Source organism: Meles meles, chromosome 4 (assembly GCF_922984935.1).
Source record: "Meles meles chromosome 4, mMelMel3.1 paternal haplotype, whole genome shotgun sequence".
NCBI lineage: Eukaryota > Metazoa > Chordata > Mammalia > Carnivora > Mustelidae > Meles > Meles meles.
In genome coordinates this window covers 8,532,586-8,559,712 of record NC_060069.1, presented here as the reverse complement: position 1 = coordinate 8,559,712, position 27,127 = coordinate 8,532,586, and the positions used below count along the sequence as shown (strand labels likewise).

The following is a 27,127-nucleotide window of genomic DNA, read 5'->3' as shown; positions in this document are numbered from 1 at the left end:
TTCGATCTCAGGACCTGAGCTGAAGGCAGACATTTAACTGACTTAGCCACCTAGGCATCCCCCATTCTCTTTTCAAAACTTAGTCCTCTGATGTGTCCCACTCTTTTTTTGCGCTCTTAGCAACTTAATCCATTTTTCAAATGCTGAATTCGGTCTGCCATCTGAACCAAGTGTTGCATTTTCTTTTTAATACCCAAAAGTTCAGAATTTTAAAACTCAACATTCTATATGTACTATATGTATATATAGATCAAAAGTCTCCATGGGCACCTGGGTGGCTCAGTGGGTTAAAGCCTCTGCCTTCAGCTCAGGTCATGATCCCAGAGTCCTGGGATTGAGCCCCACATTGGGCTCTCTGCTCAGCAGGGAGCCTGCTTCCCCCTCTCTCTTTGCCTGCCTCTCTGCCTACTTGTGATTTCTGTCTGTCAAATAAATAAATAATATCCTTTAAAAAATAAAAATAAATAAAGAAATAAAAAATAAAAATATAATTATTTCTCTAGTTCAAGCAACAATAGTAACTGCCCTATAAACACATTATCAACTCTGAACATTTTTGTTTAAAGAATTTTGGTCTTTTCAGTTTCCTATTTGATTTTGTAGGTCTAGCTCTAGCGCTCTCAGAATCACAGAAAATTGAAATGAGAATTTACTGTATATCTACTCATACCTATGCACATCACAGATGAAAGACTAAGGCACTGAGAGTTAGAGTTATTTGTTCAAGACCACCTAACTTGTGACAGGAATGGACTAAAATTAAAATCTTAAAATTTCTACACCAATGCTCAACTCACATGTATACCTGGCCCCACCTGCCTTATGTATTTTCATAATAGCTTTTACCTTTTCTTCACAGCATTATCATCTCTTATTAAATGTCTTTATTTTGTGCTAAAGTGTAGGCTCTGTGGAAGCATTAGCTCTATCTTATTCTTCTACTTTTGATGGCTCTCCAGATGTCTAACCCATTATTAGGTACCTAATAACTACATGTTAACTGAACGAATGAATGAATGCACCATGTTTCTTCTCTACCCTCAGTGAAGTTACAGAAACTTAACACCTTAAAGTAGTAGCCTATATGGAGAGAGATAGTATCTGTGAATAGACTGAAATGATATGCAACATTTCCTGCTTATGTCCATTTTGTTTAGTCTACAGTTTTCTTAATTTTCATAGGGAGCCATAAAAAGAAAAAAAAAAAAAAGCTAAAAGTCACTGTCTTATGAAAAGGCCCTGGAGTACCTGGCTGGCTCAGTCAGCTGGGCATCTGACTCTTGATTTTGGCCCAGGTCATGATCTCAGGGCTGTGGTGTTGGGCCCGGTGTGGAGCTCCCCACTCAGCGCAGTCTGCTTACTCCTTTTCCTCTGCTTCTCCCACCAAATAAGTGTGCTCTCTAATAAATAAATAAAATCTTTACTTTTTAAATGGCCCTAAAGTAATGTTTTACTCTAATATATTTACAGTACCAACTTTACAACAGTTAATCCCCTTTGACTGAATTTTAATTTCAAGGATTCATCTGTGGCATTCCTTTGGCTCATCAGCTTCTGCAGCATCTCAGTGCTAATGTAAGAAAGGGAATGGGAAAGGACTGACTACAAAGATAGGATACCATGATACTCCTAGAAGCAGAGATAACAGACATAATTCACCAACAGTCCTTGAGCACAAATATATTCTGTTTGTTTATACAGTATTTACCTTTTCAGCTGGAAGGATGTGTTGTTTCATGAAATGCTTCACCCTAGCAAGAACTTCCTGGCCAGTCTTACTCTGTACAAACAATTGTTGGGAAGTACCAATCTGTGGTGATGTAGTACTGAGACTTCTTTATTAAAAAAAGAAAAGAAAGAAAGGAAAAAAAGAAGAGTTACAAAGGCATCCCAAATCATTATTATATATTTCTGAATATAATGTGAGGTCTTCTCCAACTCCTTCAAAATACCCCTCAGGAGTTGGCATATTTTGGAATTTCTTAAGTTTTTCATATTATGCAATAAATGTACAATCACTTTACTTTGAACAGGAAACTTTAATGCTGAAAGCACTATGTAGGTAAAACATAAGCCTGGCACAATCTCAATCGGTGGTAGTTTTAAATCTTTATTAAAGTCACTTATCAAAATCTCTCAAAAAGAAAGTGAAGAAACTGAACACAAATGTAGTAATCATTCTTAGTATATTCCTCACAAACACAACCACTGGATGTCATTATAAAGATCTTTATGAAGAGCAACACTGTCAGTTGTTATGTTGAGAGAACACAAACATCACCTAAAAGATGAATTATAAAACTTAACTGTCCTAATGTTATATCCTGGGTACTTGTGCCTGGACAGAATTTCCAGGGACAGCATCATCAATGGATCCAGTAAGGGCTATTATATCACATCACCTAGATGGCAGTGTGTAGTTGCGAAGAGAACTAGATGCCTCCAAAAGTGCTCCACTGATTGAGACATTTATGGAGTGATTGAATAAAATTTCATGAAATATGATGGAAGAGAGCAATACTTCTAAAGTTAATAAATCATCTTTTATAGGATGTAATTTTGAATAGGAATATGTAAGTAACATAAATATTAGAAAGAAGCATTTGAGAGTTTTATCTATTTCCTTGAAAGTTTATATGCTCAAGTTGGCAAAAAAAATACCTTTAATCATGAATCTGGGTTATTTTATTCTCAGGCATGTAAGATGTTACCAAAAAACTGATGTGACTGGCAGCAATAATCCTAGTATAAGCAAAAGAAACAGTCCCTATCCCCCTGAAGTTTACAATCTTCATATATCTAATAAAGGCTCTAATTTGAATTAGCCAAGGAATCGATTTTGCTTACCTTTTCGAAAGTTGTAATCCAGTTTCTGCCAGAGGCTGCACAATCTTGGCAAACAGAAAGCTATTCTCAGATGCATTATTTCCCAGAAGATATCTATTATATACTCCCTATAAATAAATTAACATTGATTGAAAACCGTTCTTCAGCTATCCAGTCTCTCCAGTTTCCCAACTATGTGAGTCACTAAACTCACAAGGTATCAAGATATAAATCAGACCATCAATTCTATTTATTTAGATATAGGGATAATTATACCACCCTAAATTTAAGAGTTATACATGCATCATTTGCTTGACACACTCTCATCCTAACAGAACTTTAACTGTAAGTCAAATCAAACTTGAAAATGAACTCAGGAGTTAACAAAGATGTTAAACTGGCATCACCTTATACCACCTTTAAAGATCACTGTTCTCCTGTTTAAGTGGGGGAAAATCTAAATAAACCAAAATTAAAAACTATAAAATGGAAGAGATGACAATGAGATGATCTCTAAGAATATTTTCTCTCATTATTTTGGAGTCCGAATTTAGTTAACTGTCTCCTTGAACAGGGTTAGTTGAATGCTAATTAGTTTTTCTTTCTTCTCTGTGTTCTGTGCTTTCAACATAACACTCTCCTCTCCCTTGCTTGTCCCACCCTAACACAATCCACTGAATTTCATTAGTTTTATTTCTTCATGTAATTCTTCATGCAATTATGCAATAAACACTCTAACACTCCTTCCATCATTTCCAATTTCATATTTGTAGTTAGAAGGCAATGTTTTTGATCATCCCTGTTACCACATATAGTCTATCACATACATATTAATTTTAGCATAATGCAAGTAAAACTTTTGTTTGAAAGGAAAATCCATCTTAAGTTCAAAGCCCATTTGGTATCTGATTTGTGGAAACTGACAAATATAAAAAACATACCATGAACCCTCGTTTGAGGAACCCATCCAACCAACACAATTAACGTGATTCTAAAATACAGGATGAGATGTAACACAACTATATCCTAGAAGACATTTCAATTGGTCACGGATAGCATGGATTCAGAAGACAAGGAAAAAACACTTTAACCTTTTTCACATTCTTTTTGTTTCTAAAATCTCTTATTGACTTATTCTTCCAAGCCCTAGCCATCATCTCATGAAGCATCTCAATTTCTTAAATAAACTCCTGAGGTTCAAAGCACATGTAAACTACATCAGTATAAAGAAGAATACACTTTAGGGGCACTTGGCTCAGTTGGTTAAGCACTGGAAATTTGATTTTGGCTCACACCATGATCTTAGTTAGGGTTGTGAGATTGAGCCCTATGGCAGGCTCTGTGTTGGGAGTGGAGCCTGCCTAAGATGCTTTCTCTCCCTCTGCACTTCCCCTGCTTTAAAAAAAAAAAAAAAATTACATTTTAGATTAAAAAAAACTGAATTTATGCTCAATTTCCTCTTAAAATTAGTCACATAATTTGTGTGATTCTAACATTATTAGAAAACAGAAAATTTTACTCATCTATTCTCTCAAAAATATATATTAAGAGGCTACTATAATCTAGGTACAATGCTAGACTTTGGGACATACAAAAGTATTTCTTTCCTCATCATCGATACTGGTTAATAAATGGTTTTATAGTTTGGAGCAGACATTATTAAAAGATTTTAGCTCTTTCTTAAATTGGATATCCAGGAAATAACAAATCTTCATATGCTTTTCTCTTTTTATCTTTCTTTCTTTCTTTCTTCCTTCCACTGTTAAGTTTATCATAACAAAAAATGATAACACATTTTGCTACTCAATTTTTTGCCTTTGCCAAATTCCTATTCTGTAAAGTCTGGATTCATATTCACCCAGGATATGGATATTTGTCATTATCCAAAGCAAAATGATCTCAGGAAAAAGAACATAAAACTCCTGAAGACCAGAAAATATCATGAATAGTACATTAATAAATAATGGTGAAACATAAGTTGAGACCAATCAATTACCTGTGCTATTCCAGCCATTTTAAAATATGCAAGGGCAAGAAAGAAATTCCAGTTAGGGAGAATAGAATCAATTCCCCTGCAGCGGCAATATATTGAAATCAGTTCTTCTATTGATGGTATCCCTATAAAAACAGCACATACCACAAAATTTAATAAAGATATCGTGGTGAATGTTTCAAATGTAATAATACTACATGTGTACATAAAACTGATACACATAACAAACATGTTCTGAATGTTGATTTCCAAAAGAAATGATATATATATAAAGAGCTACATTTTATCATAAATTACTAAAAGTAAAAGCTGTTGTTCAGAAAAATCAAGAATAAAATGAATTAGAAACATTTCAGAGGGGCGCCTGGGTGGCTCAGTCAGTTAACCATCTGCCTTCAGCTCAGGTAATGATCCCAGGGTCCCGGGATTGAGTTCTGAGTTGGTCTCTTTGCTTAGCAGGAACCCTGCTTCTCCCTCTCCCTCTGCCCCTCCCCTGCTCGTGCACATGCATTCTTTCTCTCTCTCTCAAATAAAGTCTTAAAAAAAAAAAAAGAAACATTTCAAGAAACAAATAAAAGCTACGTATCTAAAATGGCAATATAATCTTACCTTTTAATTATGAAGAATAAATACAATTTTATATTAATAGCAATTTAGGCAACATTACAGTTTCATACCTATATTTTCTTGAAAGTAAGAATTTTGATTTATCTTTGGAACATTCCTTGGCCAAAAGTAGAACAGGGAGAGATGAGCTAAGTCTGACAAAGGATGACCAATAGTTGAAAGCTCCCAATCCAGTATAGCTATAACTCGAGACTGCAATTAAAAATAAAAAGGTTTTAACATGTTTAATACAAAATGAAAACAGGGAAATAAGTGAAATCCTATTCTCTATCAAAAGCAAATCTTAGTTTACATAGTTTATAGTCTTTACCTGCAATGGCACATCTCATTTACCAAATAACTAATTAGCCTGGAATATGTAGAGTCAAGTCTGCTGGCTCCATTAGTGGCCATCAGTTATCCTGCATTTTACTTTACATACCACTAGTATCTCTGCTAATGAGAGAGGAAACAAAAGCAGCTGAAACTACTCAACTGAGGGTTAACTGTGGTAAAGAAGAAATTCTAATAATTACTTATAATTTGAGCATCTATGTCATGTCATGCACAGTTTAAAGTTTGCTCTCAGGACACCTGGGTGGCTCAGTTGCTTGAGCATCTACAATTGCTGGGTCATAGGGTAACTCCATTTTTAACTTTTTGAGGAACCTCCACACTGTTTTCCAAAGTGGCCCTACCACTTGCCTGATTTCAAGCTATATTATAAAGCTGTGATCACCAAGACAGCATGGTACTGGCACAAAAACAGACAGACCAATAGAACAAAACAGAAAGCCCAGATATGGACCCTCAACTCTATGGTCAACTAATCTTCAACAAAATAGGAAAAAATATCCAATGGGAAAAAGACAGCCTCTTCAATAAATGGTGCTGGGAAAATTGGATAGCTATATACAGAAGAATAAAACTTGACCATTCTCTTATACCATACACAAAGATAAACTCTAAATGGAAGACCTCAATGTCTCAGTGTGAGACAGAAATCCATCAAAATTCTAGAGGAGAACATAGGTAGTAACCTCTTTGACATTGGCCACAGCAACTTCTTTCAAGACACCTCTCCAAAGGCAAGGGAAACAAAAGCAAAAATGAACTTCTGGGACTTCATCAAGATAAAAAGCTTCTGCTCATAATATGTTCTTAAGATTTTTTGTATTTCCTTGGTATTGACTGTGATCTCTCCTCTTTCACTCAGGATTTTAAAATTATTTATTTTATTTATATGATTTATTTTCTTTTTGATAAGTCTTGCCAAGGGTTTATTGATCTTATTAACTCTTTTGAAGAACCAGCTTCTAGTTTCATTGATCTGTTTTACTGTTCTTTTAGTTTCCACTTGATTGATTTCTGCTCTAATCTTTTTAAATTCTCTTCTCCTGCTTCATTTAGCAGGGGAAGAGCGGTTGTTCTTTCTCCAGCTCCTTACAGTGTAAGTTTAGCTTGTGTATTTGAGACTTTTCTAAGTTTTTGAGAAAGGCTTGTATTGCTGTACTTCCCTCTTAGGACTGCCTTTGCTGTATCACAAAGGTTTTGAACAGTTGTGTTTTCATTTTCATTTGTTTCCATAATTTTTAAAAATTCTTCCATAACTTCCTGGCTGATCCTTTCTTTTTTTTTTTTTTTTTTGATCCTTTCATTCTTTAGTAGGATGCTCTTCAACCTCCAAGTGTTTGAGTTCCTTCCTAATTTCCTTTTGTGATTGAGGTCAAGTCTCAAAGCATTGTGGTCTGAAAATATGCGGGGAATGATCCCAACCTTTTGGTATCAGTTGAGACCTGACTTGTGACCAAGTATGTGATCCACTCTGGAGAATGTTCCATGTGCACTTGAGAAGAATACGTATTTTGTTGCTTTAGGATGGAATGCTCTGTATGTATCTATGAAGTCTATCTGGTCCACCGTGTCATTCAATGTCCTTGTTTCCTTGTTCATCTTCTGCTTAGATGATCTGTCCATCATTGTGAGTGGGGTATTGAAGTCCCCCCACTATTAATGTATTATTATCCATGCGTTTCTTTAATTTTGTTATTAATTGGCTTATATTATTAGCTGCTCCCACTTTAGGGGCATAAATATTTGCAATTACTAGATCTTGTTGGATAGGCTCTTTAAGCACAATATAGTATCCTTCCTCATCTCTTATTACATTCTTTGGTTTAAATCTCAGTTGTCTGAGGGGCGCCTGAGTGGCTCAGTCATTGAGCATCTGCTTTCAGCTTGGGTCATGATCACGGGGTCCTGTGATCAAGCCCCACATTGGGCTCCCTGCTCAATGGGAAGCCTGCTTCTCCCTCTGCCATTCCCTCTGCTTGTATTCCCTCTTTTGCTTTGTCTCTCTCTGTCAAATAAGTGAAATCTTAAAAAAAAAAATCTAATTTGTTTGATATGATGATTGTTACCCCAGCTTTTTTTTTTTTTTAAAGATTTTATTTATTTATTTGACAGAGAGAGATCACAAGTAGACAGAGAGGCAGGCAGAGAGAGAGAGAGGGAAGCAGGCTCGCTGCTGAGCAGAAAGCCCGATGCGGGACTTGATCCCAGGACCCTGAGATCATGACCCGAGCCGAAGGCAGCGGCTCAACCCACTGAGCCACCCAGGCGTCCCTTTCTTTTGATGTCCATTAGCATGATACATGGTTTTCCATGCCCTCAGTTTCAATGGAGGTGTCTCTGGGTCTAAGAAGAGTCTGTTGCAGACAGCATATGGATGTGTCTTTCCACCCAATCTGATATCCTGTATCTTTTGATTGGATCATTTAGCCCATTTAGATTCAGAAGAACTACTGAAAGAGATGAATTTAGTGCCATTGTATTACTTATAAAGTCCCTGTTTCTGTAGATTGTCTCTGTTCCTTTCTGGTGTGTTACATGGGGACTCTCTTTTTGCTTTCAGTTTCCCCTTTAGTATTTTTTGCAGGGCTGGTTTAGTGGTCACAGATTCTTTTAGTTTTTGTTTACCCTGGAAGCTCTTAATGTCTCCTTTCATTCTGAATGACAGCCTTGCTGGAAAGTATTCTTGGCTGCATGTTTTTCTCATTCAGTTCCTTGAATGTATCATGCCAGCACTTTCTGGCCTGCCAGGTCTTTATGGCTTGGTCTGCTGCCAGCCTAATGTTTCTACCCTGTTGGTTAAGAACCTCTTGTCTCAAGCTCCTTTCAGGATTTTCTCTTTATCTCTGAAATTTGCAAGCTTCACTATTATATGTTGGGTGTTGATCTATTTTTATTGATTTTGAGAAGGTACTCTCTACCTCTTGGACTTGAATGCCTGTCTTCTGTCCCAGATTAGGGACGTTCCCAGCTATGATTTGTTCATATATAACTTATGTCCCTCCTTCTTTCTTTCTCTTTCCTCAAGGATGCCAATAATTCTAATATTATTTTGCTTCATGGTATTGCTGATTTCTCAAAGCCTCCTCTCATAGTCCATTAGTTGTTTTTCTCTCTTTTCCTCAGCTTCCTTCCTTTCCCTCCACTCATCTTCTAGGTCACTTACTTCCTCTTCTGCCCCATTTACCCTAGGTGTTACAGCATCCAATTTAGAATACATCTCAGTTAAAGCATTTTTAATTTCAGCCTGCCTAGATTTCATTTCTGCACTAACAGATTCTCTTGTGTCTTTCATGCTTTTTTCAAGCCCAGCTAGTAACTTTATTATCATTATCCTGAATTCCAGCTATGTCTTTTTACTTATATCTGTATCGATTAGAAAGTCCCCTCTGGTTCTTTCTTTTTTGTGAATTTCTCCTTCTAGTCATTTTGCCCAGAGAAGAATGGATGACTGAGATAAAATAAAAATTAACAACCAGACCCAAATGAAATATGCACTAGACAAATCTGAAGCAGTCAGAAGCCAAAGAGGAAAAGAAAAAAAGAAGGGGGTGTGTGTCAGAGAGACTATAATCTCCCAGGCGGACAAAACAGGGTAATCCACTTGGTCCTGGGTGTATTTTGGTCTGTTTGTTAGAAGATACTAAATCCCAATATTGTAAAGAAAGCAAAACTTATATATATATATATATATATATATATATATATATATATATATAAAACATATATATATATATATATATATATATATCAAATATATATATATATATTTGAATACAGTAAAAGGAAGCCAAAAATGAAGAATGTATCTATTAAATGTAAAAAAAAAAAAAGTTAAAAAAAAAGACTTAAAAACAAAGATCTGATAAAACAAGAAACTTGTTGAAAAGGAAAAGGAAAACTTTAAACTGAAAGATAAAGGAATCATGAAAACAAAAAAAACCCAAAAACCTTGAATTCCATATACTATTTTCCCCTAGTGCTGGAGTTTTGCAGTCCTGTGTGTTCCATACACTTGGTGTTTGCCTGTTTTTCCAGCTGGTCTTCTCGGGGAAGGGCCTCCTGTGCTGATTCTCAGGTGTCTTTGCCTGAGTGGAGTTGCACCACCCTTTGCCAGGGAGCCAGTTTCAGTGTAAGCCACTTCTGGTTGCTCTAAGGGGGTTGTTTCCTGAAGACTTTCCGTGCCTTTCTGGGAGACGAAAATAAAAATGGCCATGCCTGGATCACCAGCCCTGGAGCTGAAAGATCACAGTCACCTCTCTTCAGTAAACTCAGGGATGAGTGGTCTTCACTTTTGTGTGCGTCGAACTCTGCAGACTCCTGTGGTGTGCACCCACTCTGGTCTTCCTAGGGAAAGGTAGAGTGTCACAGCCTTTCTGCCCTTTGCAGGGCTCCTGCATGGAGAGCTGTTGCCCAAGTGTGCCACCATTCGTGGTTTATGGCAAACCAAGTTGAAAGTCCCCTCATGGGCTCACTGACCATAACCAGCTTCCCTGTTGCAATGCTTGGGAATGCTGCCAGCTCAGGCACCCCCATTCTTTCTGTGATTCCAGAGATATCCTGAGGTCACACTGTCCCACCTAGGATTCTGTCCCACTTAACCACTTGAGCAGCTTTCAGGCAGGGACCTCTATCACTGGAGCAGATTTCTAAAGGTTCCAGTTTTGCTCTCAGGGACTATATCACTTTCCTGTAACTGGCTTGCAGAGGTTCCCTCCCCCTGCCATTTATCTTCCAATATATCCCCTCAGATTCACTTCTCCACACCTCCTACCTTGCAAAAAGTGGTCACTTTTCTATTTGTAGAATTCCAGCATTTCTTTTTTCATCTTAGGTTGAATTCATAGGTGTTCAGAATTTTTTGATAGTTCTTTAGTTAAATTCAAGGGACCAAATGAAACAAGCTCCCCTACTCTTCCCCCCTTACATCTTGCCTTCCCTCCTGATTTTATTTGAAAGAGCGAGACAGAGACAGAGAGAGAGAGAGCATGAGTGAGGGGAAGGGGGCAGGGAGAAGCAGGCTCCCTGCTGAGTAGGGAGCCCAACTCAGAGATCCAGAATCCTGGGATCATGACCTAAGCTGAAGGTGGACACTTAAGTGACTGAGCCATCCAGATGCCTCTACTAAAAAGTATTTTAAAAAATATTTGTAGTGTAGGGAGGCCTGAGTGGCTCAGTTGGTCTAGTGTCCGACTCTTGATTTCAGCTCAGGTCATGATCTCAGGATCATGAGTTCAAGCCCCACATCAGGCTCCCTGTTGGAGTGGAGCCTGCTTAAGATTTTCTCTCACTTTCTCCCCCTGCCACTACCCCTCTGTCTTTGAAAAAAAAAAAAAATCTGATATGTAAAGGTGTTGAAAAAACTAAGCTGCTACATCTTTCCTAGCAATAAAATTAAATTTCATAACTATGCTTCTGCCTACCTACACTAACATTTAAGAGATAATGAGGGAAATAAAAAAGAAGAGCCATTAAAAATACAAGTTTTGTTTGCATATCAAATCTTTCTTCTTCACAAGTTAATGTATAAAAGGCTGCAAGATAGATGACTTCAGAATAACCAGATTACATGTATTTATTATCTTAAATACATCTGACTACTAATTAATGAATGCAGATGAATTATCTCTAGGTTTATCTATTTCTAATTAAATAAATTTGTTTTTCAAATTGAAAGGCACATTAAACTTTTTAAACATTTCTCTGCCAGATGGGTAAGATTTATGTTTAAAAAATTAACAATACTGGGGCGCTTGGGTGGCTTAGTGGGTTAAGCCGCTGCCTTCGGCTTAGGTCGTGATCTCAGTGTCCTGGGATTGAGCCCCGCATCGGGCTCTCTGCTCAGCAGGGAGCCTGCTTCCCTCTCTCTCTCTCTCTCTCCCTGCCTCTCTGCCTACTTGTGATCTCTGTCAAATAAATAAACAAAATCTTTGAAAAAAAGAAAATTAACTATATTTTTCAGGAAGGCTGGATTTCTTTTAAACATTGCAGTAAGCATGTTGTATTATGGAAATACTCACTCAAACACACTTCAAATGCTTTATGTAAAAGTAACTGGAAAATACGGATTTAAAAACTGAGTAATGTGCTCTTGTTTTGCCATATCCTTTAGTAATCCTTTACTGGCTTACCACACACATTCCTGGAAGGTTTATCATTTAAGTTTGTTTTTGTCTTCTTTCTTGTGTTTTCTGATGATAAAAATAAAACATGCTATTCTTTTTTTTTTTTTTAAAGGAAACATTTTATTTTTATTTATTTGACAGAGAGAGACACAGTGAGAGGGAACAGAAGCAGAGGCAGAGGCAGAGGGAGAAGCAGGCCCCCTGCCAAGCAGGACCCCGGGATCATGACCTGAGCTGAAGGCAGACACTTAACAACTGAGCCACCCAGGTGCCCCTAAAACATGCTATTCTTTGGAAAAAAAAACTCACAAAACAATAAAACCTCAAATGTACAACTTAAAAGTCTCCTATAATTTGATCCCTTATAACCACTGTTTAAGTCTTAGTACATATTATGAAATATTTACTTCTACCTTAATAGTTTTATGAAGAACAGAGCTTGATAGGCAATCTTCGAAAAAAGTAAAATAGAAAAACAGAGGGGAAAGGAAAGAAAAAGAAGAAGAAAACTGAAACAAGTTCAGCACAGCTATGCCAGGTACGAGCTACTTGCTCCACATTGATTACTTCGAGTTTCCCAACAACCCTGACATTTTGGTATTTCTTTATCCAACTTAAAAGGCATACAATGTCAGTTTCCTGGCTTTGATAATGTACTATAGTTGTATGAGATCCATTTGGGGAATTAGGATGATAGGTATACAAGACCCCTTTGTACTTTTTTTTTTTTTTTTTACAACTTCTTACAAGTATATAACTATTTTAAAATATAAAGTTAAAATGAGTGGTTCAAATGGTAGCATAGGAAGACACTGAACTCATCTACTTCCACAGATACACCAAATCCTCAGCTCCATATAGAACAACTTTCTCTGAAAAAGATCTGAAAAGGACCTGAACAGCTCCTCCACAATAAAGGACAGAAAGGCTTTATCAAGGGCATCTGGCTAGCTCAGTCAACAGAGAATGCAACTCTTGATCGTGGGGTTGTGAGTTCAAGCCCCACACTAGGTGTATAGATTACTTAAAAATAAAATCTTAAGGGGTGCCTGGGTGGCTCAGTCGCTAAGCGTCTGCCTTCGGCTTAGGTCATGATCCTAGGGCCCTGGGTTCAAGCCCTGCATCGGGTTCCTGGCTCAGCGTGAAGCCTACTTCTCCCCCTCCCTCTGCTTGTGTTCCCTCTCTCACTGTGTCTCTCTCTGTCAAAATAAATAATATCTTAATAAGATAAAATAAAATCTTAAAAAAAAAAAAAACATGTTACAGCAAGATGGGTAGGAGAGGTAGAGATGAAGTCTCACTAAAAATCTTACCTCCAGTGTGGCAATCCACAAGCAGGAGGGATCACATAAATATATCCCAGAGAAGCAAGAGGTTTAAGCCCCATATCAGGTACTCCCATCCTTGGGATCTGTACCAGAGAGATGAGCCCCCAAAATGTCTGGCTTTGAAAACCAAAAGGATTCACATCCAGGAGAATGAAAAGGCTCTAGAAAACAGACTCCACTCTTAAAGGGCTCATGTATATAGATTTACCCATCTTGGGACCCACCAAAAGCAGCAAGTTGAAAAGAACTTAGACCTTATATGAAGGAGATTCATTGGCCAAACTTAAAGTGTCTGCTGGAGGGCTGGGATCTATTTGAACTCTCTCTGGGGATGCAGATGCTGGCAGGTGCCATTTTGCCCTCTCCCTCTACCTTACTAGTGCTGCTTGCCCTGTGGCCCTGCATTGCTAAACCTAGCAGACAGGCATGCTCTGACCCTGTGCTACCACATGGCACTGCTTCACTGAACTCAGCAAGTGGGCTACCCAGCAAGGTACTCCCTTGAAGCTTCATCCCAGCAAATCCAGTAGATAGTATTATCCTGGCCGATCCCTCCTTTATGGCCCTGCCAAAGCTGTTCACACAAGCGACACCCCTTGAATCTTGGGTCTGGTGGCCAGGGGGCTTGCATTTCTCGGCCCCATGGGGCTGAAATAATGAGAGAGGCAGTCATGGCTAGGCTACTGCCCCCAGGACACTGCCCAGACAGCGGAGTGAAACACATCCCATGTTCCTGTGACCACTCCTTTAAGACTGGGAGGGACAGAAGTTATGCTTAATACACAAAAACAAAGACAGTGGTGCCTGAGTGTCTCAGTCAGTTAAACCTCTGACTCTTGATTTCTGCTTAGGTCATGATTTCTGGGTTGTGAGATTGAGCCCTGTGTTGGACTCCATGTTCAGCAGGGAGTCTGCTTGAGATTCTCTTTCCCTCTCCCTTCCCCCCTCTCAAGTAAATAAACAAATCTTTAAAAGAAGATGAAACAAAGACAGAGAATCAAGCAACATAATGAAAAAGGAATATGTTCCAAATAAGAAAACAAGATAAAATTCCATTAAGTAATTTACCTGATAAAGAGTTCGAAGTAATGGTCATAAAGATGCTGATCTAAGAAGAATGGGGTGAACACAGCAAGAATGTCAACAAAGAGGGAAAATATAAGGAAGTACTGAACAGAAGTCACAAAGCTGAAGAATGCAATAAATGAACTGAAAAAACGCACAAGAGGGGTTCAACAACAAACCAGATGAAGCAGAACAACAGATCAGTGACCTAGAAGATGGGGTAGTGAAGCACAAAATAAAATAGAAGCCCAAAACAAAATAGAAAAAATAATTTTTTTAAAGTGACGATATCTTAAGGGACCTACGAAACAACATCAAGTGGAATGACAGTTGTATTACAGTAGTTCCAGAAGGAGAAAAGAGAAATAGGGATAGAAAACCTATTTGAAGAAATAATGACCAAAAATTAGGGAAGGAAACAGAATTGTAGACGTAGGAGTCCAGGACCAGACAGTTTCATTGGTGAATTCTATCAAACATTCAAATAAGATTTAATATCTATCCTGTAAAACTCTTCCAAAAAACTGAAGAGGAGGGAATACTTTCAAATCCTATTTATTCACTTATTATTATTATTATTATTATTATTTTTAAAGATTTTATTTATTTATTTGACAGAGAGAGATCACAAGTAGGCAGAGAGGCAGGCAGGGAGAGAGGAGGAAGCAGGCTCCCTGTGGAGCAGAGAGCCCGACGCGGGGCTCGATCCCAGGACCCTGAGATCATGACCTGAGCCGAAGGCAGCGGCTTAATCCACTGAGCCACCCAGGCGCCCCTATTATTATTTTTTTAAAATTAAAGTTATCTGTACACCCAATGTGGGGCTGAAACTCAGGATTCCAAATTTGTCTCATGCTCCTCCAACTAATTCAGGTAGGTATCCCCCATACTCATTTTATAAAGCCAGCATTACCCTAATACCAAAAACAGACAAGACACCACGCACACAAAAAGGAAAATTACAGACCAATATCCCTGAAGAACATAGATGCAAAAATCCTCCACAAAATATTAGTAAATTAAATTCAACAATACCTTAAAAAGGTCATACATTATGATTGAGCAAGATTTAATTCAGGGATGCAAGGATGGTTTGACACTTGTGAATAAACCGATGTTACATGCCACATCAAGAAAATGAACATTTAATCATCCAAATAGATGCAGAAAAAAATCTGAAAAAATTCAACATCCATTTATAATAAAAACTCTCAAAAAAGTCATTATAGTGAATGTACCTCAAAATAAAGGCCCATATGTAACAAGCCCACAGCAAACATACTCAATGGTAAAATGCTGAAAACTTCCTTTAACAATTACGAACAAGACAAGGATGCCCACTCTTGCCCCTTTTATTCAACACAGTATTGGAAGTCTAGAGCAATTAGGCAAGAAAAAGAAATGAAAAAGCATCTCAATTGGAAAGGAAGAAGTGAAAGTGTCATTATTTGTGGACAACAGGACTTTTTATATAGAAAATGCTATAAGAAAATGCTAAAAAAATACCTATTAGAATAAACTCAGTAAAGTTGCAGGATACAAAATCAACATACAATATTATGTTTTTAATACTGTAACAACAAACTATCAGAAAGAGAAATTTAGAAAATTACATTTACAATTGCACCAAAAAGAATAAAATACCTAGGAATAAATTTCACTAAGCAGGTAAAAGACCTGTGCAATGAAAACTATAAGACACCAATGAAATAAACTGAAGAACACACAAATGGAAAGATATTCCATGCTCATGGATTTGAAGAATTAATATTGTTAAGATATCCATATTATTCAAAGCAATCTATAGATTCAATGGAATTCCTATCAAAATTCCAATGACATTTTTCACAGAAATAAGAACAAAGAATCCTAAAATTTTATGGAACCACATAATATCCCAAAGAGCCAAAGCAATCTTGGGAAAGAATAAAGTTGGAAGCATCACACTTCCTGATTTCAAATTACATAATGCTATAATAACCAAAATAGTGGCACAAAAACAGACATAAGGATACATGGAACAGAATAAAGAGCCCAGGAAAATACCCCCCATGTATACGGCCGATTAATTTATGACAAAGGAAGCAAGAATATACAATGGGGAAAAGACAGTTTCTTTAATAAATGGTATTGGGAAAACTGGACAGCCAAATGCAAAAAAAATGAAACCATACCACTATCTTATGTCATGCATAAATTAACTCAAACTGGATTAAAGACTTGAATAGGAGACCAGAAACCACAGAATTCCTAGAAGAAAACATGGGTGGTAGGCTCCTTGACATTCTTCTTGGCAGTACTTTTTTTTTTTTTTTTTTGGTAACTGATTCCCAAGGCAATGGGAACAAAAGCAAATATAAATAAAAGGGACTACATCAAACTAAAAACCTTCTGCACAGCAAAGGAAACCATCAATAAAATAAAAAGGCAACCTCCTGAATGGGACAATGTATCTGCAAATCATATATTGAGTAAGGGGTTAATAGCCAAAATAGATAAAAAAAACTCCTATAACTCAATACAAAAGTACCAGTCAATTAAAAAAATACGTATAAGTTCTAAACAGAAATTTTTCCAAAGAAGACATACAGATGGCCAAAAGTCACATGAAAAAAATGCTCAACATTATTCATTATCAGAGAAATACAAATCAAAACCACAATAAGATAAAATCTCAAACCTGTCATAATGGCTATTTTCAAGAAGACAGAAAATAACAAGTGCTGGTGAGGATATGGGGAAAAGGGAACTTCTGGGCATTATTGGTGGGACTGTAGACTGGTGCAGCCACTATGAAAAACAGTATGGAGTTTCCTCAAGAAAACAAAGAGAACTACCATATGATCCAGCAATTCTACTTCTGCATATTTATATGAAGCAAATTAAAACATTAATCAGAAAAGATATATGCACTCCTATGTTCACTGCAGTATTGTTCACAATAGTCAAGATGCTAAAACAACCAAAGCATCCATGGATGGGTGGATGGATGGATAAAATGTGGTATATATACAATGGAATACTATTCAGCCCTCCAAAAGAATGAAATCTTGCCATTTGTGACAACATGAATGGACCTTGATGGTAGAACGCTAAGTATACTAAGTCAGACAGAGGAAGACAAATACCATATGATTTCACTTATATGTGAAAAGAACAAAACAAAAACAAAAGAACAAACAAAACAAATATAATTAAACTCATACACAAAAAGAGCACACTAGTGGTTGCCAGAGGTAAGGGGGTATGTGGTGTGAGTGAAATGGCAGAAGGGGGTCAAGAGGTACAAACTTCCAACCATAAAATAAGTCATGGGGATATAATGTACACCATGGTGACTAGAGTCAGTAACATTGTACTTCCAACCATAAAATAAGTCATGGGGATATAATGTACAGCATGGTGACTAGAGTCAGTAACGTTGTACTTCCAACCATAAAATAAGTCATGGGGATATAATGTACAGCATGGTGACAAGAGTCAGTGACATTATACTGCATATTATGTAACTTCATAGGGTGAAGGGGTAAACAATCCTTATTGTGGTGATTGTTTCACAATGTGTGGAGGTATCAAATCATTGTATTATATACCTAAATATGTTACAATGTCAATTATATATCAATAAAAACAAATTAAAATAAAAACTGAGGCACAGAGGTTAAAGTATCTGCTTTAAGGTCACACTGTTAGAGAATAAAAATTAAGCACAAATATATGATACAGAAATAGTGATTAATAAAAATCAATTCTTTCAACTTAGATTCTATTCGGAAACATGTAACCACCTGCTACGTAAATGCTACAGTCACTGTTTTAAAGGAGGTCATAGTCTAGCAGATCTCCACTTACTGAGCATCTACTATACAGACCCTAGAGGCAAAGGTTAAAAAAAAAAATTAAAACATAATCCTTATTCTCAAAGAAAAAATAAAAAGCTTAAAAGCTTTCAGTCCTATCCCTAGGAATATATATAAACAGGTGAGCACATACATATACATATTCAGCTCGCTATAGTCCAAGGACTGATTTTCCAATTTGTGGAGTGCCTTCACAGAAAAGAAACTACTCTAAATTTCCCATTTACTTATGAAATCTAAAAAATGAGGTGGGAGGTGCCTGGCTGGGTCAGTTGGTAGAGCATGTAACTCTTGATCTTGGGGTCATGAGTTCGAGCCCCCCCATTGAGGGTAAAGTTTACTTAAGAAAATAAAGGGGTATTTAAATAAGTAAATAAATAAAAATTAAAAGTGAGGTAGAAAAGGTAAACTATTAACTAAAATTAAATTTAACATCTTACAGCTTTCGATGCCAGTCCATGGTGTATCTTTCCTCTGACTGCTCGTGTAGTTTACTTTGTATGACATACTTTAGCACTTGGGTATGTACTGTTTTTTGCTGTTTGCTAATTATTTTTTTCTCTCCATTTGTATTTTGAGCTCATTAAGAGCTGTGGTTCCTTTCCAACCCTATCTTTCAAAGCAAATAGTTGGTAATGAATCAATGCTGGTTGACTTGTACTCTGCCAATCATATGTTATTTCCATAAAAATTAGCTACAATATTTATGGGAGGCAGAAATAGATTAAATTTAATTATTAATTATGGGTTTATTGGATAGAAAGTAGAAGACATTTTACCAGATACCATATAACCCTAATACATTAAAAAATAATGCTGTATGTCACAAATTAGTACTACAGCTAATCGCTTCACGCTCTGCCTCTACTAGTTGTTTCTTTTTTAAAAAACGGCTCTTCCAACTATGGAATATTTTGCTTTTCTAAAGGAAGATGACACCTGTTTGACAACTTTACTCCTATAAGAAACGGTTTTCTTTTCCTTTTTTTTTTTTTTAAAGATTATTTATTTATTTATTTGACAGAGATCACAAGTAAGCAGAGAGGCAGGCAGAGAGAGAGAGAAAGAGAGAGAGGAGGAAGCAGGCTCCCCGCTGAGCAGAGAACCCAATGCAGGGCTTGATCCCAGGACTCTGGGATCATGACCTGAGCTGAAGGCACAAGCTTTAACCCACTGAGCCACCCAGGCACCCCAAGAAATGGTTTTCTAATTACTTTCAGCATATTATGACTAATCCTAAATTTAAACATCTTGGCTGATGACACAAAATTCAAGAGATCTAGGTCTGAATTTTTCCTTTCTTGTTTAAGCAACGAGTAGAAAAATACATAGAACACACAGAAAACTCTTACTTACTCAAAGAGAGGCTCCTAAATATTAATGACTCAAATGATGCAGATCAAATATAGGCCTGATCCTGCTAGGTTTTAAGCTATAAGCTTTTAAAATTTTTCTGGGTTATTAGTTAGCATTCTTTAATCTTCCTATCCATATTTAACAAAGTTATTTCAGAATTCATCAGTACCATTAACAAAAGTTTACCCCCACACATATATAATTACATATACATAATTTTAATACCCAAATTGACTTCCTTATAAAAAGTTTTCTGTCTTGGAGCACCTGGGTGGCTCAGTGGGTTAAAGCCTCTGCTTTCGGCTCAGGTCACGATCCCAGGGTCCTGGGATGGAGCCCTGCATCAGGCTCTCTGCTCAGCAGGGAGCCTGCTTCCTCCTCTCTCTCTGCCTACTTGTGATCTCTGTCTGTCAAATAAATAAATAAAATCTTAAAAAAAAAAAGTTTTCTGTCTTGCTGGTCAATGTGTTCATGTCTTTATGTTATGTTTGAAATTTGATTTGATATAAAACTACTTTGAATTACAGCAGCAATGTAATTTATAAAGCAATTTTTCTCCTGTCCTCTTCCTATAGGGAAAGAACATGAAACCCAGAAGCTCAGCACATGAATTCAGAGCAGCTCTTCCTGCCCTAAGACATCTTAGCATTCTGAGAAAATTAATGAACACAGAAAAACCTCTTTTAAGAAGTAGGATTCAAGGAACTGTAAATCTTTCGCATTAATGAAATAATTCTAAGGGCCAAGCATCTTGTCCAATGGCATTCCATCATACTCCTCCAATCCCAGGTCTCACTCTTGTGTTCTGTGAAAGAGGGTTACAGTTTTGAATTGTTTGTATGCTTTATAAAGACTATACTGTGTACATTTACACAGAGCAAAATCACATTAATCTCATAATTCTTTCAAAACCTCTAAAGAGATTTTTGGAATTCTGTCATCTCTGAGTTTATACACATACATGTATATTTAATGATTTTACTTATTTATTTGACAGAGGAACACAAGCAGGGAGAGCAGCAGAGAGGGAGAGGGAGAAGCAGGCTCCCTGCTGAGCAGGAAGCCTGATGTGGGGCTCGATCCTAGGACCCTGGGATCAGGACCTGAGCTAAAGGCAGATGCGTAACCAACTAAGCCACCCAGGCACCCCTCTGAGCTTATAATTAATTAATCAAATTTAAAATTCTTCATGAGGGGCGCCTGGGTGGTTCAGTGGGTTAAAGCCTCTGCCCTCGACTCAGGTCATGATCCCAGAGTCCTGGGATCCAGCCCTACATCAGGCTCTCTGCTCAGCAGGAAGCGGGCTTCCCTCCCTCTCTCTCTGCCTACTTGTGATCTCTGTTTGTCAAATAAATAAATAAAATCTTTAAAAAATAAAATAAAATAAAATTCTTCATGAGATAAGGAAAGGAATGAAAATGAACCAAAAGAGCAAGAACCTGGATAAGATAAATATTTTTTGTAGATAGAAAACTTCTCTGAAGAAAACAGTGACATACATGTAAATTACCAAATCCTGTTTAAGTAGTAAATCAGATATCCTGAGGGTTAGACTTGGCCTTAAAGGTAGGCAGCAACCTGTGCCCAAAAATCTGCAGGACTCTTTCTAAAAGTTTTGAGTGGTGAAGACAGTCCTGAAGGTAAGGAACCATGAGGTTGGGTTGGGCTCCTTCAGAGCTCTGAGGGGAACATCTACCTAGTACTTGTGCCCTAAATCAGAAGTGCTAAGACCTATTTAGTTTATTATAAATATGGCTTACAGTACCTCTGTAGGGTGAAAAACTATGTTATCTAGTTTATAATCTCCATGAATCAAATTTTCTTCATTGTCATTATCTGGCAAGTTTTTCATTAGCCAGTCAGATAGTTGGTTCATGGCAGGGATGTCCCGATGAGCTGCAGCTCGATATTGCTCTGTCCAGGTTGATACCTAAAGATACACAAATAAGAAAAATTAAAGAGCTGAAAGTAGAAGATCCAGCAATTCTAAAATTAAAATAAAATTTGATTTTGTCAAATTTGGTCTTATTCTTAAATGCTCAAGACAGATGCCTGTAAGTGACATTCACATGAGCCCAAAACATCTAAATCTCTCTTCTGTCTAGTTCATTTTACCAATCTAGATTTTTATCAGGAAAAAAAAATACTGGCATAGGAATCAAGAATGTGGGTTCTAGTTTTTATTCTGCAATTATTTTGTGGAAGAAAAAAAGAATGCACACAAACACATACAAACAAATAAATAGCCATAGGAGATTTCTGGAAAGGTCACAAGAAACAAGTAATCACTGAAAAAGGAAATATGGGGGCTAGAAGAACAGAGGTTTTTACTTTTCATTTTAATACCTTTTCTTATTACCCACAGAATCTTCTAAATGTATTTTAGGTATAAGGAATATGAAGACTTTTCATTATTCTTAGAATTACATGCAAACAAATCAAACTATTCTCAAAGTCCTCCAACAACCGCGACCATATTATTTATCAGCTTAAGAGTTCTTTCCACATTCCCCAAGGTATCTCTGTTCAACTTAGCGCAGTAAAGACCTTCATCTCTGGAATCATATAGACATGGATATAAATTATGTCTAAGCCACTTATTCACATATTACTTGATATCTATTGGCCTCAGATTCCTCCTCTACAAAATGGGGGTTTTAATACTTATGTCTTAGGGTTGCTACAAAGATTTAAAAGGAGATCAGTAACTCACCTACCATGGGACCTGGCATACAGTGAGTACTCTCTAAATCTTGGTTCCTGGCTCTCTTCAGTCAGTAGAGACATATATAAAAAGGGGAATAGTCCCATACATATCTGGTTTAGCTGTCCCTTTGGTTTGAAATGTTCACCATCTTTCCCCTATCACTCTAGATTTTCTATCTCCTTATACACATAATGCAAGACATATCTCTCCCACAAAGCTTTCTCCACCTAAGAAAAGGCGCACTGACATCTACCCTCTGAATGGAACAGCTCTCCTCATCAGCACCAAACCACTTACTGCTGAATCATATACTCCTCTGTTCTATTTTCACGTTTCATGTAAACGAGATTCATGTACAGGTCTCTCCAAAAATGACCAAAAGTTCCTTTAGGGGAAGAACTTATTTCTGTTTTCTTGACATTTAACATAGTACTCAGCAAGTATTAAGCACATAGTTGTGCTTAATAGATATCTTAACTTAAAAGGGAAACTGTATGGAAAATATATTGATAAATTAAATGAAGAGGCTGAAAAGCTTCAAATTTGCATTCATGTACATGTTGTTAGTGATAGAAGCTTAGGCTGAAAAAAAGGTGATCTAAAAATATAAAATTATTTTTTGCTAACAACAAGCCAATATAAAGGCTGAAGTTATATCCAAGTTTCAGGAAAGTATAAAATAGGTTTTTATTTTGACTAATAATAAATATTATTTCCAAGAACTTGACAAAAGGAGCTTTTTTTTAATAAACATTTATATATTTTATTTATTTATTTGAGAGAGAGAGAGAGTGAAGAGCACAAGCAGGGGGAGAAGTAGACAGAGGGAGAGCAAGGAGCTGAGCAGGGAGCCCCATGTGGGGCTGGATCCCAGGACCTTGGGGTCATGACCTGAGCCAAAGGCAGATGCCATTGAGCCACTCAGGTGCCCCTAAAAGGAGCTCTTTATGTGGATGTAGTACCTGTCTTTTGCAGTATCCAGCACCTCTACCGTATCCTTCCAGCTGCAATGACTGTACATTTAAGGAATGTAAGCGAGCCAAGGTTTCTATCATGGCCACATATATGGCTGAGCGTTCTGCTGGGCTAACTCCAGGAATTGTGAAATCACGAAAGATTCGACCCTACGGAAACCATTACAACAAATAATTTAAAACAAAATAAAATTTTTCAACCAATTATTTGCTGTGTCATAATTCCCCATTGCCTACAAAAAAAAAATCAGGGTAACAGTTTGCAACCAAAGCAATTCTTTTTTTTTTTTTTTTTTTTTTTTATAAACATATAATGTATTTTTATCCCCAGGGGTACAGGTCTGTGAATTGCCAGGTTTACACACTTCACAGGACTCACCATAATACCCTCCCCAATGTCCATAACCCCACTCCCTGTCTCCCAACCCCCCTCCCCCCACCAACCCTCAGTTTGTTTTGTGAGATTAAGAGTCACTTATGGTTTGTCTCCCTCCCAATCCCATCTTGTTTCATTTATTCTTCTCCTACCCCCCTAACCCCCCATGTTGCCTCTCCACTTCCTCATATCAGGGCAATCATATGATAGTTGTCTTTCTCCGATTGACTTATTTCACTAAGCATGATACCCTCTAGTTCCATCCACATCGTCGCAAATGGCAAGATTTCATTTCTCCAAAAGCAATTCTTTGTAGAATATGCTAGAAAAGCATTCCTTTGGGAAACATGTTCAGTAGAATATATGTGCCAAAGGAAAAATACAAGGACATTCCAAGTTCAACTTAAAGGACAAAAATGATTCTCAAGTTACATTTCGCAAAGAAAAAAATTTTTTAAACACTTTGCATTTATTGTTCTTAATGGATTGATTTCCTATTTGTCCTTTTCTTCCTTCCAGCCATCTGGAGAGTTTTGTTATTGCCATTACATATAGCTCTTTATTGCCATCTAGAGGAAAATTAAAGAATAAGTTAACACACCCTAGCAACTAAATTTGTTCCTGGTCTATTTCACTCCACCCACATTGCCTGTGTTCAAATTAAAACAAAAGTTTATGCCCTTACAACTAATTACCTAAATGTTAATTAATAAACTATCATTTATTAACATCTAATTTCATAATCAAAAACAAAAGTAACAATAAAGTAAGATTAAGTGTTAATTTACCTGCACGTGGTCCATCACATAAAATTCTGTTCCAATGACAGAAGGATCACTGCAGTACAATAAAGGCTTGGGAACGGGGAATCCAACTGAAAACAAAGCTTTCTGGACTTTAAATTCTCTATCAATCTAAATAGGATGATGGGTTATTAAAAATCAGAAACAGATTTTTAAGTTTTTTAAAAATTTAATTATTTTTTAGTAATCTCTATACTCAACATGAGGCTCAAATTCATGACCCCAAGATCAATAGTTGTGTGTTCTTCCAACTGAGCCAGCCAGGGGCCTCAGAAACACAGACGTATAATAACTATTCGCAAGCTTACATTAAGGCTAGAAATCAAGTTTGAAACAGTATCAACAAATGACTTAGAGGATAATGATTTCCTTAAAAGTAGTCTTAGTGCAATTATTACAATTATAAATTAGGTCAGCATTAAAAAAACCCTGATAATTAGGTTAAAGGACAGGAATACGCAGAGGGCTTAATCTTGGCTCTGTTAATATGAAGGCGACTGTTCCTGATCACAGTATTTCACAGAGTATCATAAAAGCATCTCTTCATTTTCAGCAGTTCCCTGCTTGCTCATTGGCTTACTCTTGCTCACTCTCTCTCCCTTTCTCATATCTCCCAAGGGGACTCAGCAAGTCTCTATTGTGATGCTCTGGCACAGTCAGCTACAAGGTGCTAGGGGAGGGCAGTGAGTGCTGGTAGAAGGGAAAAACCACTAGCTCCTGAAGATCAAGAGAGGTACTTGTTTTTAAAGCAGTGGGAGGAGAATCCTTCCTGGTACCCAAGGCTACCACAGAACTCAGAATAACCAGGGGGAAAGGAGGCAATGGGATGCAAGCTAGTACTGAAGCAGGAACCCAAATAAGATAGAAGGGCCTCCTCAACCAGGAGAGATATATGGGCCTATCATTCAGGGCCTGAGGACACAGCTCATAGCAGAGCTGTGATGCTGACTCATCTGTTCCAGACTCAGTGGTGATTAACACCCTCCTTTTTTTTTTTTTTTTTAAATTTATTTATTTTAGATAGGCTGGGGGAGAGGGAGATTTTAAGCAGACTCCTTGCTAAGCTCAGAGCACAGAACCCGACACGGGATTCATCTCTGGGCTTGAGCTCACAACCTGAGCTGGAACCAAGAGTCCAATGCTCAACTGATTGCGCACCACCCAGGCGCCCTGGTGACTAATCACTTTTAGGGAGGAGAAACCATGAAGCTGACTTTGACAGCAGGGATAAAGCAGCAGTTAATAAAGATTAACTAGAGGAAGGACACAACTAAACCTGTGACCAAGGTGAGAAAAGTCAGTGGAACCAAAGGTTATGAAAGAAGTATTTGTAATCACCCTGGTGCTGGGAGTGGATGGATGGTATAAAGACAAAAGGGTTAGGGAGTCATAAAGTGGATGGCACTGTGAGAACACTGTTTTTTTTCAACGCAGACTTAGAAAAAACAAAGGGAGTTGAAGCCAACTAAGCCAGATCTTTGGGCTGAAAGCCTTATGTTATTTTCTGATGTTTTCTGGTAGAATGTTATCAAGAAGAGAGACAAAGAGAGCTGTTTATTGGGGCATAGATTTCTGGGCATAGGTAGGGATTTTCCTTCAGCCTTACCAAGTTGAGACTTAATAAAAGTTACCCAACTTTTTTATAATCTTAAGCATCCAAGTTACTTCAAATTTCTTGGATACGGAACCAAGAAAGCCATTTTTTCCATTAATGTAATCTTTAGCCTATCCTCCAATGCCCCTAACCCAGTCAGCTGGGCCTAGGAAATACCTATTACACATGGTTACAATAATAACCTATATATGCACAGTGCTTTTAATGTTCTCTAGGACTTTGATTTTTCTTTTCATTTCATTTCTTTATTTATTTCACAGATAGAGATCACAAGTAGGCAGAGAGGCAGGCAGAGAGAGACAGAGGGGAAAGCAGGCTCCCCGTTGAGCAGAGAGCCCAATGTGGGGCTTGATCCCAGGATCCTGAGATCATGACCTGAGCCAAAGGCAGAGGCTTAACCCACTGAACCACCGAGGCATTCCTAGGACTTGAATTTCTGTGCTCGCCTGTTTTCAACTATAAAATTCTACAGATAATAGCTGGTTTCTGAAAACAGATCAATTTTTAACAAATCTTTTTTAATTATCATGAAGCCTAATATTTAGAGAATACTATAAAATGATATTCAAAATTTTTTTTTAGCAAAAGATCAGTGGATTGTCAGAGCAAATATATTAAGATACTCAGTGAGTAGATATTGTTATAAGATATAATTTTTAAAACATAATTAAAATATGTAACCAAAGAACAAACATCTCAAATGAGCAGCATTGAGAATATTCACTAGATGACTGCATATCTAGGCAATTGTGAGGAAGGAATCAAATCCACAAGAAGACTGGGTTTTGCTCAAGATTAATGACTTAAAGACAGCCTCAGATTTCAACCTCAAGTCCTTTTTAAAAATAACAAGGGACACAATTCAAGTGAAATTTTTATCTAAGAAATAAAATAAATTATCTATTATTTAATAGTCATGAGATGAATTTTAAAAGCAATTTAAATTATTTTTCTATAAATAATAAGCACTTATTTGTCAACAAAGAATTATTGTACTTGTATACCATACCTTATGTGCTTTAGGAAGAAGTGAACCAGGTGGTTTTTTTCTGAGTACATAGGCTCGAAAGCCCTTCTGGAGATAAAAGGTTGGATTGGATTGTCCTGATCTAGATAAGAGTAAAGGTCATTTACAAAGATAT

At 37.1% G+C, this 27,127-nt stretch overlaps 1 protein-coding gene across 2 annotated transcripts in view; it reads right to left on the bottom strand.

Moving 5' to 3' along the window:
- ACAD11 (acyl-CoA dehydrogenase family member 11) overlaps nt 1-27,127 on the bottom strand; it is a 103,682-nt gene that overhangs the window by 71,491 nt on the left and 5,064 nt on the right. For both annotated transcript variants that reach the window (XM_046001775.1, XM_046001776.1), the window contains 8 exons: nt 26,995-27,094; nt 24,356-24,481; nt 23,180-23,341; nt 21,276-21,440; nt 5,497-5,638; nt 4,823-4,944; nt 2,848-2,954; nt 1,709-1,835 (listed from right to left, as the gene is read on the bottom strand). In XM_046001775.1, the coding sequence (XP_045857731.1) occupies nt 1,709-1,835; nt 2,848-2,954; nt 4,823-4,944; nt 5,497-5,638; nt 21,276-21,440; nt 23,180-23,341; nt 24,356-24,481; nt 26,995-27,094 (1,051 nt within the window). The remainder of the gene's footprint in view (nt 1-1,708; nt 1,836-2,847; nt 2,955-4,822; nt 4,945-5,496; nt 5,639-21,275; nt 21,441-23,179; nt 23,342-24,355; nt 24,482-26,994; nt 27,095-27,127) is intronic.